We start from the raw sequence: 20,238 nt of genomic DNA on the forward strand, positions 1-20,238 counted from the left end.
TCTGTGTCTCCTTCTGTCAGCATCTTGACTGTCTGTTTCTCCTCCTGTCAGCAACTTGATTGTCTGTTTCTCCTCTTCTGTCAGCATCTTGACTGTCTGTTTCTCCTCCTGTCAGCATCTTGACTGTCTGTTTCTCCTCCTGTCAGCATCTTGACTGTCTGTGTCTCCTTCTGTCAGCATCTTGACTGTCTGTTTCTCCTCCTGTCAGAAACTTGATTGTCTGTTTCTCCTCTCCTGTCAGCATCTTGATTGTCTGTTTCTCCTCCTGTCAGCATCTTGACTGTCTGTTTATCCTCCTGTCAGCATCTTGACTGTCTGTTTCTCCTCCTGTCAGCAACTTGATTGTCTGTTTCTCCTCTCCTGTTAGTAACTTGACTGTCTGTTCTCGTCTACTGTCAGCATTTGTACTGTCTGTTTCACCTCTCCTCTCAGCATCTTTACTGTCTGTTTCTCCTCTCCTGTTAGCATATTGACTGTCTGTTCTCGTCTCCTGTCAGCATCTTTACTGTCTGTTCCACCTCTCCTGTCAGCATCTCTTATTCCCTCTGCTCCTTATTCTTTTGTCAGCATTTGCCTTCTCACTCACCTCCCTCTCCTCGCACTCCTTTTTCATGTTTTATTTTTTAATCTCTGCTCCTTATCTCTGTTCCTCCTTCCTCTCTTCCCATTTTTTATCTACTCCTCGTTCTCCCCTGTCTCTCTCCCCTTTTTCTTCCCTATTAAGTGTGTTTCTAAGGGTTCTTCCTCCACCACATCCCTGTCTTCCCTGCCAAAACCCAGCTGTGATGGCTCCGGTGCGGCAACAGTTGTCATGGAAACTGTCCTCTTAGCTCGTTACAATGCAGCAGATTTTGTTTTTATTGTTTTTACTTCCTGTTTCACCCTAATTATACAGCAGTATATTAAGTGTTCTGGTGTTCTGGAACTGGGCTCCGTAATCTACTGCCAGGGACACATGATGTTATGTCAGATACATGCAGACGACAGCAGCATAACTGGTGATGCATAATTGGAAAAGCATTTTATCAGATTTAATTATAATTTAGACAAAAAAAAAATCTGAATGTCCTAAAGGTTTTCTTAACAATTTCATTGATAAATTAATATTATTTCCAATCTGAATTATTTCCAGGTTCCATTCACAATAAACATGAATACAAAGGAAGCGTACATACCTTAAGGTAGGCAGGTGAGGCAATCAGACATCACAGTCAGAGGTATTCAGAGGTTAGGGCTAAGTGATTTCATACACGTGTTTTAATAATGATTGGGGGACCCTAACCCGTAACCCTAACACTGTTACTTTATCATCTAAATGGTTACTCACAGTAGGACCCCTAACCCTAATCCCGATTCCTAACTCTGAACCCTAACCCCAAACTAACCCCTACCTCTTTTTGTATGTTGTACTCTGTGTTCTCTATGTGTCACTGTATGTTGTCTTGCACATCTTTGCTTTGTCTTGAATCCCAAACCCTGAACCTGAGCCCAAACTCTGAATCCCGAACCTTAACCCTGAACCCCTAACTCCAAACCCGTACCCTGAATCCCAAACTCTAACCCCTAACCCCAAACCACAACCCTGTTCCTGAACCCCTAACTCCAAACCCGTACCCTGAATCCCAAACTCTAACCCCTAACCCCAAACCACAACCCTAAATCCCAAACCCTGAACCTGAGCCCAAACTCTGAATCCCGAACCCTGAACCCCTAACCCCAAGCCCCAACCCTGAATCCCAAACTCTAACCCCGAACATGAACCTCTAAACCCAAACCACTAACCCTTTACCACTAACTCTGAACCCTAACCCCCTAACCATTTATCCCAAAACACTAACCCCAAACCACTAACTCTGAAACCTAACCCCTTAACCCTGAATCCCAAACTCTAACCCCGAACATGAACCTCTAAACCCAAACCACTAACCCTTTACCACTAACTCTGAACCCTAACCCCCTAACCCTTTATCCCAAAACACTAACCCCAAACCACTAACTCTGAAACCTAACTCCTTAACCCTGAATCCCAAACCACTAACCCCAAACCCTAATCACATCATCCATCACCTTATTGTAAGCAGCTCTTGCTAGGAGTATGGTTTCCTGTGATGATGAGTAAATGGAGGATATTGTGAATAATCTTGACGGCTCGTGTTTCTAGGGTTGGCGACGACCTTGTCCTGGAAAACCACAGAGTTGGATTTAACTAACTAACCAATGGTTTGACAGTTTAATTTAGTTAGACCAGGTGTGTTCATTGCTGTGCTGGAAAAAAAGCCTTGTGCACCTGAAGATACTTGTCATATGTGTGAAATTCTTCAGTCAGTCCCCTGTTCTCTGCATGGGTGGACTATGTTTTGTCCACAGCTGTGTACTTTATATGGAATCAGTGTCTCCAGACATTACCCTGACTTCTCATGCTGCCTGGCCTATTCTGAAACACAAGAATAGATCATCTGGGAATTGTTATGTGAGGACGTCTTGGGCCTTCTGATAAATGTCTTGCTTGCCAGTAGCAGTCTAGTCTGGAGAGATCTCTGAAAGCGAACGACGGATGTCTAAAACTAGCAGGGGGCCATGGTGGGTCATTGATCACCTGCTGTGCTTCAGAGTGCTGGTGAGTCACCTTCACTGTGCGTAAGTTAACTATAATGATTCTGTGATGACCACATGTTGCCTTTACCATTAGAAGTTTCAGTGTATTTTTTCCTTTTATGAACTTTGTTGTACTTCAGCATAAAGCACATGAAAGTCAGTATCCAGTAGAAACCTTGAGTATATATACTGTATTACCACCAGGATCAGTGTTGTCTTATTAACACTAGGACCGCTAAATGCCTACGCCAATTGCCTTTTGAGTTTGTAATTAAAATTAAACTGCCATTTTGAAAGCTGCACACTCCTTCTTCCATGACTTTTCCTAAATAGGCCTACATTACATTGTTTCGTTGTCAGAATTCTAAACTCACAAACGGAAATCTATTTAGAGACTATTTACCTGCTTTTATTTACCGTTTTCTGACTTTATCGGCCCACGCCCCTTAGAGTTGGTACCCAGGCAGCCACTAATAGTACCCAGGCGCTAATCATCCCTCACTGAATGCATGATACTCCCAGATGAATGATCAGACTTGGGTTGACTTTCAGTGCAATTTCAATTGAAACACAAGATTTGCATGACCATTCAACAATTAAATTTGAAACATAATACAAATTATATAGTCTACTTGACAATTCAACATACACCTCCTGAAAAAATTAAGAGACCACTGCACCTTTTTCTTTCCTTTCCAAAAAAAGGAAGGTTTTGAGTGAGGAACAGAAGGGTTAAAATTAAGAGACCACTGCAAATTGAACGCTTCTGTTCCTCTCTCAAAACTTTCCTTTTCAACTTTTTTGGAAAGGAAAGAAAAAGGTGCAGTGGTCGCGTTATTCTTTCCGGAGCTGTATGTATCACACATTACCATTTTTCAATGGGAGATTCAGCTTTTTGTGTGGGCTAATTCATCAAATTTAAATTTAAACTGTAAATCTAAATAATTATTCACGAAACGAAATAGCAGAAGTTCTTTACAAATCACCAATTACCTATTCAACAAACGTATTACGCTTTACTGTTTTTGCTGGACCGCGTAAGTGGAGGCGGCCTAGAAGAGCGAATGTCTCTTTCTGAGTGACTGACTGATCCTTGTTAAATAGCGTCGTGGTTAGAGACTCCGGAACAACAGGTCCGTAACAGTCTTAATGCATGATGCCTGAGGTTCAGGACAGACGAAAACTTTGCTGGCTACAACTTTACGTAGCTACTTAATAGGAAGCCTAAAATAAAACCGTTCTGGTGGATATTAGGATTTGTTCAGGATAGACAAACACTTTGCTGGCTTCACGATTCTCTCTCTTGTATCAATGTCATTCACTAATGGCTAATAAGCTGTTAAAACGGCCTGTGGCAAAAGCCATAAAGTTCATAGATGCTATTTGTGGTGGAGGTATATGTAATAAGAAACATTACTCATCATCATCATCATCTTCCGCTTATCCGGGGCCGGGTCGCGGGGGCAGCAGTTTAAGCAGGGATGCCCAGACTTCCCTCTCCCTAGACACTTCCTCCAGCTCTTCCTGGGGGACACTGAGGCGTTCCCAGGCCAGCCTCATAGTCCCTCCAGCGTGTCCTAGGTCTTCCCCGGGGTCTCCTCCCGGAGGGATGCTTGGGCATCCAAAACAGATGCCCAAGCCACCTCAGCTGACCCCTCTCGATGTGGAGGAGCAGCGGCTCTACTCTGAGCTCCTCCCGGGTGACCGAGCTTCTCACCCTATCTCTAAGGGATCGCCCAGCCACCCTGCGGAGAAAGCTTATTTCGGCCGCCTGTGTCCGGGATCTTGTCCTTTCGGTCATGACCCTAAGCTCATGACCATAGGTGAGAGTAGGAACTTAGATTGACCGGTAAATTGACCGGTAAATGCCTTCTCCAAATCCACAAAACACAGAACCCTCCAACATCCCATAGAGGGATTTTCTGATAGTCATTCAGCAGCAGTTCAATTTGATGAGAGAGGCTGTATAAAAATGGCAAGAATTGTGCAGGTTAACATTTGGCAACTCATTGGGTCAGTGGGGTGTGAACCTTCTCTTGGACCTAACAACTAGTTGGTCACAGATGAAATGTTGCCGCAGATTCCTGTCAGATAAAAACCAGAAGAGATTCCAGTGGGCAGATGATTACCAACGCTGGAAAACTGAGGGAGTGGAAAAACACTTCTTTATAGACACCAAGACAAAACTCAAAGACTTTCCATCAGTTAGGGTAGTGGTCCAAACAGTTTTACCTAATTCTGAATAAACCTGTCATAACATTTGGTAACTCATTGTGTTCGGGTCAGTGGTGTGTGAACTGTCTTTTGAACTTGACAACTAGTTGGTCATAGATGAAATGTTGCAGCAGATTCCTGTCAGATTAAAGCCAGCAGGTGGTCACCAGGGATCTAATTCCTTCTGGATGTGAGGGAGTCCCAGTTATCTGTGGTGTATAAAAAAGCGATAGGAATCTTCCCACCAACAATAGAGCACATGACAGACTAACTTCAGAAGATTCAATAAATTTACTGAAGCATGCATGTATAGATCATCTATATAGAACCCTTGGGACCACCTTTTCTGGACCTGAAAAAGAACCCTTGGGAACTTTGTGAAATGCTGTAACAAATTAAGATTCAACCCCATTTGTTACAGTCACTTGTTGAGAAAATTCTGAAATAACAAGCATGTGTCAATATCCAAGCACAATGAGGTCAACTTGAGTGATCACCTGTATTGAAGGCCTTTTTGCAGTCAGTGAATGTTTCAGAGGCCTACAGATGACCTGAGCAGCACTGTCCAGCAAACCTGGATCCAGTAATAGGTCCAGTAACAGGTCCAGTAATTGGTCCAGTATTAGGTCCAGTAATTGGTCCAGTATTAGGTCCAATAATTGGTCCAGTAATTGGTCCAGTAATAAGTCCAGTGACAGTTCTAGTAACAGGTCCAGCAATATGTCCAGTAATTGGTCCAGTAATATGTCCAGTAATTGGTCCAGTATTAGGTCCAATAATTGGTCCAGTAATTGGTCCAGTAATAAGTCCAGTGACAGGTCCAGTAGCAGGTCCAGCAATATGTCCAGTAATTGGTCCAGTAATATGTTCAGTAATTGGTCCAGTATTAGGTCCAATAATTGGTCCAGTAATTGGTCCAGTAATAAGTCCAGTGACAGGTCCAGTAGCAGGTCCAGCAATATGTCCAGTAATTGGTCCAGTAATATGTTCAGTAATTGGTCCAGTGACAGGTCCAGTGACAGGTCCAGTAACATGTCCAGCAATATGTCCAGTAATTGGTCAAGTAATAGGTCCAGTAATCGGTCCAGTAATTGGTCCTGTAATTGGTCCAGTAATCAGTCCAGTACTTGGTCCTGTAATTGGTCCAGTAATTGGTCCAGTAATTGGTCCAGTAATTGGTCCAGTAATTGGTTCAGTAATAGGTCCAGAGTCCAAAACCATATGTTGTGGCAGTGAAAGGGAGGCACTGGGTTTTTTTGTTTTCCAGAATTTGATTGGTTTTCTATTGCATGTTTATGTACATAGTAGTCAGATTTTACTTAAACTTTTTCATAGGTTTCTTAATTGCTTAAATGTCTGTCAGTCAGAATTAAAGCTGTGTTTGTAGCCTTAGCCCATACCACATTCTACATTATTTTTCTTCTGTATGGAGCATGTTGAGTGCAGGGTTACAAAACTCTTACCCTACGAGGTCCAGAGCCTACTGGTTTTTTGTTCTACCATGTCATTAATTGTAACCACCTAAATGACCTGCTAGTCATCTGAACATGCAAAAACATTGATGTGGCCCAAAAGTATGTATACTCTCATAATGAAGAGGACTGGCCACCTTTCAGAGCCTGGTTCCTTTCTAGGTTGCTTCCTAGTTTTTGAACATACAAGCGTCTGACTTCCTAACCACTGTGAATCAATTCTTGCTGTTGCTTGCTCATTTGGATTTCAGGCTGGGTATTTGTAAAAGCATTTTATGACAACTGCTGATATAAAATTAGCTGTATAAAATACACTTGATTGATTGATTCATGTGTCTGTTGGTTTTCATTCATATTATTGTCAATGGAGTATCTGTCTGTGGCCTGTCATTAAGTCTGTGCTGATATTGACTGTGAGCGATAGTGCTAATATTACTGAGCGGTATAAAGGCTGCTTGGGCCTTCATGCAGTTTTAATAGGCTTGCAGTTAGGCCTTCTGTCATTCCGCTGCTACAATGCTGCTCTCAGGTACTCAGCTACCCTGTAGGATGAACCTGATACATTGTAGCGGGGACACACAACACACACATACCTAGACACAACCACATGCACACACATCCCACCTCCTGACACACGCACACATCCCACCTCCTGACACACGCACACGCACACACACACACACACACACACACACACACACGCACACACACACACACATGCACACACATCCCACCAGCTGACCCACACACACATCCCACCTTCCTGACACACGCACACACACACACACACACATGCACACACATCCCACCAGCTGACACACACACACATCCCACCTGCAGACACACACGCGCACACACACACACACATACAGTGATCCGAAACATTACCAATGTGTGTTTCCTGTAGGTGTCTCCAATGTGTGTTTCCTGTAGGTGTCTCCAATGTGTGTTTCCTGTAGGTGTCTCCAATGTGTGTTTCCTGTAGGTGTCTCCAATGTGTACTTGCTGTAGGTGTTTCTTAGGTGACCGGAGAACAGTTCTTAAAGGATTGGGTGACAGTTGTTTCTTCACTTGGTGGATGGCACTAAAAGAGAGGATGAAATGACTATGTTTTCATGGTAGTGTCTACAAGTCTGGACTGACCATTGTTTTGGTAGTGAGTATTCTATAATATAATGGGTGTGTCAATTGTTTTGGTAGCAAATATTTTATAATGTAATGGGTGTCAATTGTTTTGGTAGCGAGTATTTTATAATATAATTGGTGTGTGAATTGTTTTGGTAGCGAGTATTCTGTAATATAATGAGTGTGTCAATAGTTTTTTCATACATACTGTATCAAATGATACATCTGATGCCATGAAATTGGTAGATGAGATATATATATATGTCAATATTTGTTCCCAATATTGACTTAGTTTCGACACAAATTAATTAACCTTTTGAATTCAAATTAATCTGGTTAATATTGCTAATTTGCCCCATGACTGTTTTATTTAATGGAAAACTAATTTGATGTTCCCCTTGCCCCTAATTTGGGTAAACAATTATGGCAGGAAGGAGAAGGAACAAATGTTGTCTTTAGAGAATTAATAAGTAGCCTTTTTAACTGTAATAAATACTGACTGTTCATGTATTTTCCTCAAAGGTTTATTTTGTAAGCTTTTGACGAGTCTCTCTATTTGCAAATAAACTGCTAATTATGCCTAGAGAATTTTGTCTCTGTATTTACTTCCATTAAGAGTTCCTATCTGTAACACTTGGTGGTGTAGTGTTGGAGGAACCAGGCGCAGGCAGAGATCACGTTCGTTGGTTTATTAAAACAACAAACAACAAACCGAACACGAACGGAAAACAATAACTACTCTACTGAATGAAAATAAAAGTGCGCAACAATGCGACTTAACAACTAACATACAAACAGTAGCACAAACAACACTCACCAGCATACAGACAGCAACAATGACAGCGACAGCAACAATGATCCACAATGTGGGGAGCAGAGGGGAAACATATATACACATACAAATGATACAAATTGGGACCTGGTGTGGAAGATTGGAAACATGTGACAGTCCGGGATGTGTTTGTGAGGTATGGGAACTCAGGAACTATGGCACGGTGGCGCTGCTGCTCACCGCACCATGACACTATCAATGGAATTACCATCACATGCTACATTCAGGATGAAGGACACTAAACAGGGATTCCTTTTCAATACAGCAAACGTGTCCATTTGTGTTGTATTACACCCAGGTGTCCTTTTTTTAGACATTGGATGTGCCTCTCTTGGTGTCGTCTGTGGGTTTCAGCATATATTATACAAAGTGATTGATTAATACAGTGTCTCTACAAGTTTTCATCCCCATGGACTTTTCCACATTTTCTTGTGTTAAAACATAGAATTAAAATGGACGTTGGTTTTGGATTCTGGTGTATTTGCCACTGATAAATACAAAAAGTCCATGATATCTAAGTGAAAAATGAAATATGTTCTAAATACAGTGGGGAGAAGTATTTGATACACTGCCGATTTTGCAGGTTTTCCTACTTACAAAGCATGTAGAGGTCTGTAATTGTTATCATAGGTACACTTCAACTGTAAGAGACGGAATCAGTCTGGGGCTCCCTGCAAGATCGCACCTCGTGGGGCATCAATGATCATGAGGAAGGTGAGGGATCAGCCCAGAACTACACGGCAGGACCTGGTCAATGACTTGAAGGGAGCTGGGACCACAGTCTTAAAGAAAACTATTAGTAACAAACTACGCTGTCATGGAATAAAATCCTGCAGCGCACGCAAGGTCCCCCTGCTCAAGCCAGCCCATGTCCAGGCCCGTCTGAAGTTGACCATCTGGATGATCCAGAGGAGGAATGAGAGAAGGTCATGTGGTCTGATGAGATAAAAATAGAGCTTTTTGGTCTAAACTCCACTCGCCGTGTTTGGAGGAGGAAGAAGGATGAGTACAACCCCAAGAACACCATCCTAACCGTGAAACATGGAGGTGGAAACATCATTCTTTGGGGATACTTTTCTGCAAAGAGAACAGGACGACTGCACCATATTGAGGGGAGGATGGATGGTGCCATGTATAGCGAGATCTTGGCCAACAACCTCCTTCCCTCAGTAAGAGCATTGAAGATGGGTCGTGGCTGGGTCTACCAGCATGACAACTACCCGAAACACACAGCCAGGGCAACTAAGGAGTTGCTCCGTAAGAAGCATCTCAAGGTCCTGGAGTGGCCTAACCAATCTCCAGACCTGAACCCAATAGAAAATCTTTGGAGGGAGCTGAAAGTCCTTATTGCCCAGCGACAGCCCCGAAACCTGAAGGATCTGGAGAAGGTCTGTATGGAGGAGTGGGCCAAAATCCCTGCTGCAGTGTGTGCAAACCTGGTCAAGAACTACAGGAAACGTATGATCTCTGTAATTGCAAACAAAGGTTTCTGTACCAAATAATAAGTTCTGCTTTTCTGATGTATCATATAATACTTATGTCATGCAATAAAATGCAAATTAATTACTTAAAAATCATACAATGTGATTTTCTGGATTTTGTTTTAGATTCCGTCTCTCACAGTTGAAGAGTACCTATGATACAAATTACAGACTTCTACATGCTTTGTAAGTGGGAAAACCTGCAAAATCGACAGTGTATCAAATACTTGTTCACCCCACTGTAGGTCATAGTTGTGTTTATGACCTGGGAAGCTTGAGAAATGATCCAGTCATTTGTGTGATTCCTTACATTTGCTGTCCATTTCTCTCTTTTCCTCTTTCTGTCTATTTTTCTTTGGATCCTGCTGTTCTATTAATCAGTTGTTTTAGTGTTTGTGTGTGCATGTGCATGTGGTTTTGATTGTGTTTATTGTATTTCTGATGGTATTGGATATCAGTGGTGTGTCTCTGGTTTCCCTTGTCCAGGCTCAGTGCAGCGAGACTTTGACAGAAAAGAGTCATCTCCCATATCATCAGCTGGAGGCCCCACGCCAGCAGGGGTGAGGAGCCTTTCCCTGGGAAACACAGCACCAGTGGGTGAGGTGGGGGGGGGGTGGCGCGAGCGGGAGGCTCTGAGGAAGATGGTATCTGTTGACGACCGTCTGATGCAGCCTTCGTCCAGAGAACAACATATCAGAGTTGTCAGCAGACTGGAGAGAAGCAAAAATAAACTCAGAAACATACATGTGAGTAGTAGATGGAATTCAGTGGAGATGTATGAGACGGTGTGTGTTTGTTTTATACTGAGTTTGTGTGTGTGTCAGCGTGTGTGTGTGTGTGTGTGTGTGAGATAGTGAGTGAGACAGGTGTACTTTGTAATGTATGTTTGGGAGTCTATTTATTAATGTCTGTAGTGTCTCTGTTTGTTTTGACATCCTTAAATTCATAATGATTATTTTAATTGAAAATGAATATGTTTCTACGCCATGTCTCTTTGGCATTACTCAGATACCTCTAGAGTTTGGTTCAAAGTGTTTTATATAACTCTGCTATTGAAAACCTCACTTCACCTTCTTCATATGCAGTGTTGGTTATGACTGTTCTGAGTAGTACATCCTGTATAACCTTCCCACGGTGCTATGAGTCAGTTAGTCAGTCATTCTGTCAGTCTGTCAACACTCATTCTGTCAGTCATTCTGTCAGTCATTCTGTCAGTCATTCTGTCAGTCAGTAAACACTCATTCCCAAAACTTCCTCTCATTAGGTGCTGGAAAAGAGGATGACTATTTGAAAACATTAACCCATACTACAGTAGTAGTTAATCATATAGTTGTGGTTGTTATGTGTTGTTAGTAGTGATGGGACACAGTAGTAGTTAGACATGTAGTTGTGGTTGCTATGTGTTGTTAGTAGTGATGGGACACAGTAGTAGTTAGACATGTAGTTGTGGTTGCTATGTGTTGGTTGTAGTGATGGGACACAGTAGTAGTTAGTCATGTAGTTGTGGTTGCTGTGTGTTGTTAGTAGTGATGGGACACAGTAGTAGTTAGACATGTAGTTGTGGTTGCTATGTGTTGTTAGTAGTGATGGGACACAGTAGTAGTTAGTCATGTAGTTGTGGTTGCTATGTGTTGGTTGTAGTGATGGGACACAGTAGTAGTTAATCATGTAGTTGTGGTTGCTATGTGTTGTTAGTAGTGATGGGACACAGTAGTAGTTAGTCATGTAGTTGTGGTTGCTATGTGTTGTTAGTAGTGATGGGACACAGTAGTAGTTAGACATGTAGTTGTGGTTGCTATGTGCTGTTAGTAGTGATGGGACACAGTAGTAGTTAATCATGTAGTTGTGGTTGCTATGTGTTGTTAGTAGTGATGGGACACAGTAGTAGTTAGTCATGTAGTTGTGGTTGCTATGTGTTGTTAGTAGTGATGGGACACAGTAGTAGTTAGTCATGTAGTTGTGGTTGCTATGTGTTGGTTGTAGTGATGGGACACAGTAGTAGTTAGTCATGTAGTTGTGGTTGCTGTGTGTTGTTAGTAGTGATGGGACACAGTAGTAGTTAGTCATGTAGTTGTGGTTGCTATGTGTTGTTAGTAGTGATGGGACACAGTAGTAGTTAGTCATGTAGTTGTGGTTGCTATGTGTTGTTAGTAGTGATGGGACACAATAGTAGTTAGTCATGTAGTTGTGGTTGCTATGTGTTGTTAGTAGTGATGGGACACAGTAGTAGTTAGTCATGTAGTTGTGGTTGCTATGTGTTGTTAGTAGTGATGGGACACAGTAGTAGTTAATCATGTAGTTGTGGTTGCTATGTGTTGTTAGTAGTGATGGGACACAGTAGTAGTTAGTCATGTAGTTGTGGTTGCTATGTGTTGTTAGTAGTGATGGGACACAGTAGTAGTTAGTCATGTAGTTGTGGTTGCTATGTGTTGTTAGTAGTGATGGGACACAGTAGTAGTTAGTCATGTAGTTGTGGTTGCTATGTGTTGTTAGTAGTGATGGGACACAGTAGTAGTTAGTCATGTAGTTGTGGTTGCTATGTGTTGTTAGTAGTGATGGGACACAGTAGTAGTTAGTCATGTAGTTGTGGTTGCTATGTGCTGTTAGTAGTGATGGGACACAGTAGTAGTTAGTCATGTAGTTGTGGTTGCTATGTGTTGTTTGTAGTGATGGGACACACATCCCCAACACTCCGAGGCTTGCATCGGTGTACAGATGTCGCTAATCTAATGACAGCCCTTTCTTCTTCCGTGGTAAGATCAGGTAGATTGCATCGACATGCAGAGCATTGCGTCAAGCTGTTATTGCACTATTCCAAAGCATGCAGGAGCTAGAATGCAGAAAATGCTATTATTTCTCGACCATTTTTTTCTGAACAATAGTTCCACACTATGTTTACATTGTTCCTAACATTACAGCTCCTAACATGACAGGTTTCATTTGAAAGTGACATTTTCCAGTTGCGTCTTCGTCACTCCTATAATTACTATGTGTTTTGGTAAAGAAACACTAATAGTCTACACAGAAATAAATACTAATTATTTATAGCTATTAGCTTAGATTATTGTTTTGAAGTAGAGTATGCTAGAAGAACGCATCTTATCACAATTGGCGAATTTACTTTACAACCGGCAGTAGGCTTCTAATTGGTCAGACTATCTTGCAATTTCTCCTCCAGTTTTTTCATTCTACAATACTGAATAAAGCTTAAAAATTAGAGTTCAGTTGTGGAGAAAATTTTGTGTTATATCCTTATTATGACTGGCTTTTCTCTGTTGACTTGGGCAACCTGTAAAACCCAGCACAAACTATAAATCCAAGCACAAACTATAGAACCAAATATATGATACTGCATTTTCTGCTTCAACACCTATACAACTATATTTTACTAAAAATGATGTCGACATAACCAACTCCAGGATTTACACTAGTCTAAAACCGCCAGGCCTTCTGACCCACTGTATCCGTGTGGTTTAACATAATTAGCATTCAGGAGTCTAAAAAATAATTAATTACAGGATTTATTTGTATTAAATGTAAAATTAGTTTTTCAGGTCTTATGATTGGAATACAATAAAAACAATAACTTCAAAGAACACACACTATAGCATGTTCAATCGTTTATTAGGCTCTAAAAATGAATTACATTAAAATACACCACACATAAATTATTCACATTAAATCCAATAGTGTTGTTTTTATTTTTAATTTATTTTGATGATGTGCACAGGAGGGGCTATCTTGAGGGATGGAGTTGCTGACATAAATGGATTTAAAGAGCACTGACGCGAGCTGTGCCATCTCCTGCTACTTCTATAGCAGATAATGAAACGAGATTTCACAATCTCAAACATCTAGGCCTCAGCAAGGACTCATGGACCATTGTCCGAAAATGCGGTTAAATGGCTTAACCGGTTTTTAGAGCCTGCACTCCACTCTAATTAACATCTATATAATCTATTCCATTACGAGAATTGTGAATGAATGTTTTATATTTCAGGAATTATGCAATACATCATGTGGAGTTTATTTAGGCTTAAGGTCAAATTGGCCAATTCATTTATTGAATAAAGGTCTGATAGTCATAAATGACTGCCTTATTGAACAACATAATAGCATACGGAGAACAGACTGTACATAAAGTAGACCTTTTCAACAACAAAAAATAACTACATTACATGAAGTCTAGGCCTATAATTTGTATATGTAAAATTATTTATTAAATACGAGAGCAAAATATAAAGCGTTTCCGGATACACATGGCCTATTGTCTGCCAAGAGAATTAAGTGCTCAGCATTTTTAGTGAACATTTTGCCTATAAAATGTATAAAATAAAATAGTAAATGTACTTGATTGGAATTAAGTTTAACAAAATAAGCCTTATCATCATGCAGCCAGAAATAAACAAAAAATGTATATTATTTCAATGTGCTACATTGCAAATATGGTGCTTTCAAATATTAGGTGCTCGGCTTTTAACCAACTAATACAATGCTCAAACAATGAAAGGCTGAAGATGAATAATGCAATTATATTGCCAGTTCTTTTCCATGTTGTTTTATTCATAGAAGGATGATGCGCTTGTTTTTGTGGTTCACATTGAACACATTTATTATTTTCTTGGTGTCCAAGACTTTGTAGAGTTCAGTGAATCATGAGCGCCAACTTTTTGTATTCAGCATTGTGGAAAACCCAACTTGGGTTGACCTGAGAACATTTAGTGCAAATTGTGCGAAGGAGGGTGCAACCATTTAGAAGAGCAAACCTATGTGTTCTATTAAAAATAATGCAATATTTTTTGTATTAAAATATGGAAAAATTAAAAAATAATAATAATTTTGACATGCTGCTGCCATATTTTTCATCATTACACCTCTTCATCCTCATGTTTGAATTAATTCCAATTCACCCTATGCTCTGATCTTTTATCTGGGAGTATCTCCCATTCATACATTGAAATAACAGATAAAAAGTCTCTAAAGGTTGTCAGTTTGTGAGTTTTGAAGTTTGTCTAAAAACCCGATTCCAAAAAAGTTGGGACACTGTACAAATTGTGAGTAAAAAAGGAATGGAATAATTTACAAATCTCATAAACTTATATTTAATTCACAATAGAATATAGATAACATATCAAATGTTGAAAGTGAGACATTTTGTAATGTCATGCCAAATATTGGCTCATTTTGGATTTCATGAGAGCTACACAGGTAGCAATAAGAGGCTGGAAAAGTTAAATGTACAGATAAGGAACAGCTGGAGGACCAATTTGCAACTTATTATGTCAATTGGCAACATGATTGGGTATAAAAAGAGCCTCTCAAAATGGCAGTGTCTCTCAGAAGTCAAGATGGGCAGAGGATTACCAATTCCCCCAATGCTGCGGCGAAAAATTGTGGAGCAATATCAGAAAGGAGTTTCTCAGAGAAAAATTGCAAAGAGTTTGAAGTTATCATCATCTACAGTACATAATATCATCCGAAGATTCAGATAATCTGGAACAATCTCTGTGCGTAAGGGTCAAGGCCGGAAAACCATACTGGATGCCCGTGATATTCGGGTCCTCAGACGGCACTGCATCACTTACAGGAATGTTACTATAATGGAAATCACAACATGGGCTCAGGAATACTTCCAGAAAACATTGTCGGTGAACACAATCCAGCGTGCCATTCGCCGTTGCCGGCTAAAACTCTATAGGTCAAAAAAGAAACCGTATCTAAACAGGATCCAGAAGCGCAGGCGTTTTCTCTGGGCCAAGGATCATAAAAAATGTGGTCCTGCTGCTCAAACTTTTGCCTCTTGCTGCTGGATGGCCAATCAGAGATTGTGTGTTTATCTCTGTCGCAACAATGGAGGATTTATTAATGCTGGTATCAGAGTACCCTGAGTTAAATTACACAGTGTACAAGAATTATAATGATTGTAACAAAACTAATTGGCCATAATTCCCTGAACGAAGCCACATGAAGGTTTGGCTTGTCGTTTGCATTTGTCATATTTACGATGCTGCATCAAGTCTGCTACACTACTTCGGTAGCTATCGTTATGGCTCCAAGTTCCATTCCGGGGGAAACTCATAGTTTACAATTTTAGTTCCACTCACAAAAAAGTTATGGGCGTGATTAAACTAGACTATATTCATTTGGATTACAACACGTACCAAACCGATGTTTTATATTCAGTTTAGTTTCAGTTGTACATATTACTAACTGAAATTATAATATTGACATACTTGGTGAACTGATAAGACAAGGCAGAGTAGATGTTAACCAAAACGTGAATGACTTCACAGTGACTCGAACCCCAGAAAAACGCTCAACATTTCTGCCCCTTTGCATGCCGCCCTAATTGCCGCCGATGATTAATAAAAACTAGGCGTTTTCGGACAGCGGTTGCCAGTTCCGGTGTGTTAGCCCCTAGAAAGAAAATCCATGTAATAAAGCAAGCTAATTCCAGCACAGATAAGAGGTTATAGAAGTCCCCTGTTTGAAGCAGTGCCAATTGTTGCTACATTGAAGGTTGTTGCTACATTGAAGGTTGTTGCTACATTGTCCTGTTACTCTGTTAATTTCATAATGATGTGGACTGTAACAGGAGCCCAAGGACAAGTGGATACACAACATCCTCATGACATCAGTATAGTATAGGTATGTGGTTATTTTCTTGTTATGCATCTTTCTTTCTAATCCAAATCTATCTGTGCCGGATCATTCAACAAATGTAAATGCCTTATGTTTGCTGAACAGATTTGGCACTTGGATTGGATGACATCAAAGTGTAGCTCTCCTTATCCCATTACTGACTGGCTACTAATGACAGATCTATTTGTCAGGATCAACCAGTGATTCATCTCAACACATCAATCTGACAATAAGATACCTACAGTGGGGAGAACAAGTATTTGATTTGACATCAGAAAAGCAGAACTTAATATTTGGTACAGAAACCTGTTTGCAATTACAGAGATCATACGTTTCCTGTAGTTCTTGACCAGGTTTGCACACACTGCAGCAGGGATTTTGGCCCACTCCTCCATACAGACCTTCACCAGATCGTTCAGGTTTTGGAGCTGTCGCGGGGCAATAAGGACTTTCAGCTCCCTCCAAAGATTTTCTATTGGGTTCAGGTCTGGAGACTGGCTAGGCCACTCCAGGACCTTGAGATGCTTCTTACGGAGCAACTCCTTAGTTGCCCTGGCTGTGTGTTTCGGGTCGTTGTCATGCTGGAAGACCCAGTCACGACCCATCTTCAATGCTCTTACTGAGAGAAGGAGGTTGTTGGCCAAGATCTCGCTATACATGGCCCCATCCATCCTCCCTTCAATACAGTGCAGTCGTCCTGTCCCCTTTGCAGAAAAGCATCCCCAAAGAATGATGTTTCCACCTGCATGCTTCACGGTTGGGATGGTGTTCTTGGGGTTGTACTCATCCTTCTTCCTTCAAACACGGCGAGTGGAGTTTAGACCAAAAAGCTCTATTTATGTCTCATCAGACCACATGACCTTCTCCCATTCCTCCTCTGGATCATCCAGACGGTCATTGGCAAACTTCAGATGGGCCTGGTCATGCGCTGGCTTGAGCAGGGGGACCTGGCGTGCGCTGCAGGATTTTAATCCATAACGTTTTTCATTGAGACTGTGGTCCCAGATCTCTTCAGGTCATTGACCAGGTCCTGCCGTGTAGTTCTGGGCTGATCCCTCACCTTCCTCATGATCATTGATGCCCCACGAGGGGAGATCTTGCATGGAGCCCCAGACCGAGGGAGATTGACCATCATCTTGAACTCCTTCCATTTTCTAATAATTGCACCAACAGTTGTTGGCTTCTCACCAAGCTGCTTGCCTATTGTCCTGTAGCCCATCCCAGCCTTGTGCAGGTCTACAATTTTATCCCTGATGTCCTTACACAGCTCTCTGGTCTTGGCCATTGTGGAAAGGTTGGAGTCTGTTTGACTGAGTGTGTGGACAGGTGTCTTTTATACAGGTAACGAGTTCAAACAGGTGCAGTTAATACAGGTATTGAGTGGAGAACAGTCCACATGTGTTTTGTGGATTTGGAGAAGGCATTCGACTGTGTCCCTCGCGGCGTCCTGTGGAGGGTGCTTCGGGAATATGGGGTCCTGGGTCCTTTGCTAAGGGCTGTCAGGTCCCTATACGACCGAAGCAGGAGCTTGGTCCGCATTGCCGGCAGTAAGTCAGACTTGTTCCCAGGGCATGTTGGACTCCGGCAGGGCTGCCCTTTGTCACTGGTTCTGTTCATAATTTTTATGGACATAATTTCTAGGCGCAGCCAGGGGCCGGAGGGTGTCAGGTTTGGGGACCACACAATTTCGTCTTTGCTCTTTGCGGATGATGTTGTGTTGGCCCCTTCAAACCAGGACCTTCAGCATGCGCTGGGACGGTTTGCAGCCGAGTGTGAAGCGGTGGGGATGAAAATCAGTACCTCCAAATCCGAGGCCATGGTCCTCAGTCGGAAAAGGGTGGCTTGCCCACTTCAGGTTGGTGGAGAGTGCTTGCCTCAAGTGGAGGAGTTTAAGTATCTAGGGATCTTGTTCACGAGTGAGGGAAGGATGGAACGGGAGATTGACAGACGGATCGGTGCAGCTTCTGCAGTAATGCGGTCGATGTATCGGTCTGTCGTGGTGAAGAAAGAGCTGAGCCTCAAGGCGAAGCTCTCATGCCCGAAAGGACAAGATCCCGGATACATGCGGCCGAAATGAGCTTTCTCCGCAGGGTGGCTGGGCGATCCCTTAGAGATAGGGTGAGAAGCTCGGTCACCCGGGAGGAGCTTGGAGTAGAGCCGCTGCTCCTCCACATCGAGAGGGGTCAGCTGAGGTGGCTTGGGCATCTGTTACGGATGCCTCCGGAACGCCTTCCTGGGAAGGTGTTCCGGTCCCGTCCCACCGGGAGGAGACCCCGGGGAAGACCTAGGACACGCTGGAGGGACTATGTCTCCCGGCTGGCCTGGGAACGCCTCGGTGTCCCCCCGGAAGAGCTGGAGGAAGTGTCTGGGGAGAGGGAAGTCTGGGCATCCCTGCTTAGACTGCTGCCCCCGCGACCCGGCCCCGGATGAAGCGGAAGAAGATGAATGAATGAAAAATCATACAATGTGATTTTCTGGACTATTGTCTTCCGTCTCTCACAGTTGAAGTGTACCTATGATACAAATTACAGACTTCTACATGCTTTGTAAATAGGAAAATCTGCAAAATCGGCAGTGTATCAAATACTTGTTCTCCCCACTATATATCTCTTGTCCTCTGACATTTCCATTTCCAGTGTTCTGACCTTCCCTCTGGACACACAAGCAGGATCAAACAGTTAGGATTAGGTTTGGTGTGTGTCAGGAAAGGGTTTGGCCTGTGACTGTGTGATTTAACACTGAAAATCCTTGATATCAGTTATCTGCTAAGTGTCAGTGGGTGAAAGGAAGAGAGAGTGGAGAGAGAGAACATTATTCCTATTGCTCTGCCTTGAGGAAGAGGTCCTGTGTGGGTGTAGATTCCAGACACATATGGTGACTTCTATGGGTGTAGGTTTCCACAATGGGCTTCAGTACATACTCAGTTTAGAGGAGTGTTATTCAAAAATATTTATTATTATTTTTTTCCCTCCAGAATTGTTGCCAACTCCATTGGGGGTGGGGGGCAATATCAAGAGTGATATTTTTATGCAGGTGAACTAGGGCTGCAACAACCTCTCAGTTAACATTCAATGCTGATAAAAACAATTCGCGATTAATTACGTCTACGCGAGACCAAGCTGACTAGGTTTTGGAGCTCAGCAAGGCAACCTAGTCTAAAACAAGTGTCTGCTTTTCAATAAGTGCTGTATTAGTTTGGCATCATGCGGTATGTTTCTTCTCGGATGCATTGTTTAGTAGTACATTAACATAACATTTGGATTAGCATCAAACTGGTGGGCTAGTTGTGTGGGTGGAGTTGGTTTACAGTTGAGCATGCATTACCCACATTACTGATGTAATGGATCATGCCATGAATGTCACAGTCACTTAGAGCAAATTGCATTCCCAGTCAACCTCCATTTATTTAATTATAGCAAAGTTTTCTGTGTACTTTGGGCTTTACTTCAGCTATTTTTAAAGCTGCCTCTTACAAGATACTCAGTAATGTCTCATCTTTCCTCCTAACTGCAATTCTGAATAATTTCCAACATATTGTTGTTTTTATTATTTATAATTTATCAAAGAAGTTTAGAATAGCATATTCCAAACGTAAGAGTAAATAGCTTTGTAAATATCTGTTGCTCATAAAACCTTTTATACTTGTTTCATTACGAGTAGCTAGTTGTTTTAAAGGGAACATTATGCAAGACCCATTTATTATATACTGCTCCAAAAAAATAAGGGAACTCTTAAAATTAAGGGAACCCATCGGGTCTCGATAAACAAAATATATTGAAGATTAAAATATTACTGTACATTGTGTAATTTGTTAAGAACAAAATTACGTAACAGCAGTCAATGGAAACCCAATTTGTCGATTGAGGGCTGGGTTCAA

At 41.8% G+C, this 20,238-nt stretch overlaps 1 protein-coding gene across 2 annotated transcripts in view; it reads left to right on the forward strand.

Annotated features, from left to right (window-relative positions):
- The window catches only part of ankfn1 (ankyrin repeat and fibronectin type III domain containing 1), a 180,738-nt gene that overhangs the window by 24,394 nt on the left and 136,106 nt on the right, over positions 1-20,238 (forward strand). For both annotated transcript variants that reach the window (XM_013132030.4, XM_020044034.3), the window contains exon 5: positions 10,206-10,465. In XM_013132030.4, the coding sequence (XP_012987484.3) occupies positions 10,206-10,465 (260 nt within the window). The remainder of the gene's footprint in view (positions 1-10,205; positions 10,466-20,238) is intronic.

Source organism: Esox lucius, chromosome 6 (genome assembly GCF_011004845.1).
Source record: "Esox lucius isolate fEsoLuc1 chromosome 6, fEsoLuc1.pri, whole genome shotgun sequence".
Lineage (NCBI taxonomy): Eukaryota > Metazoa > Chordata > Actinopteri > Esociformes > Esocidae > Esox > Esox lucius.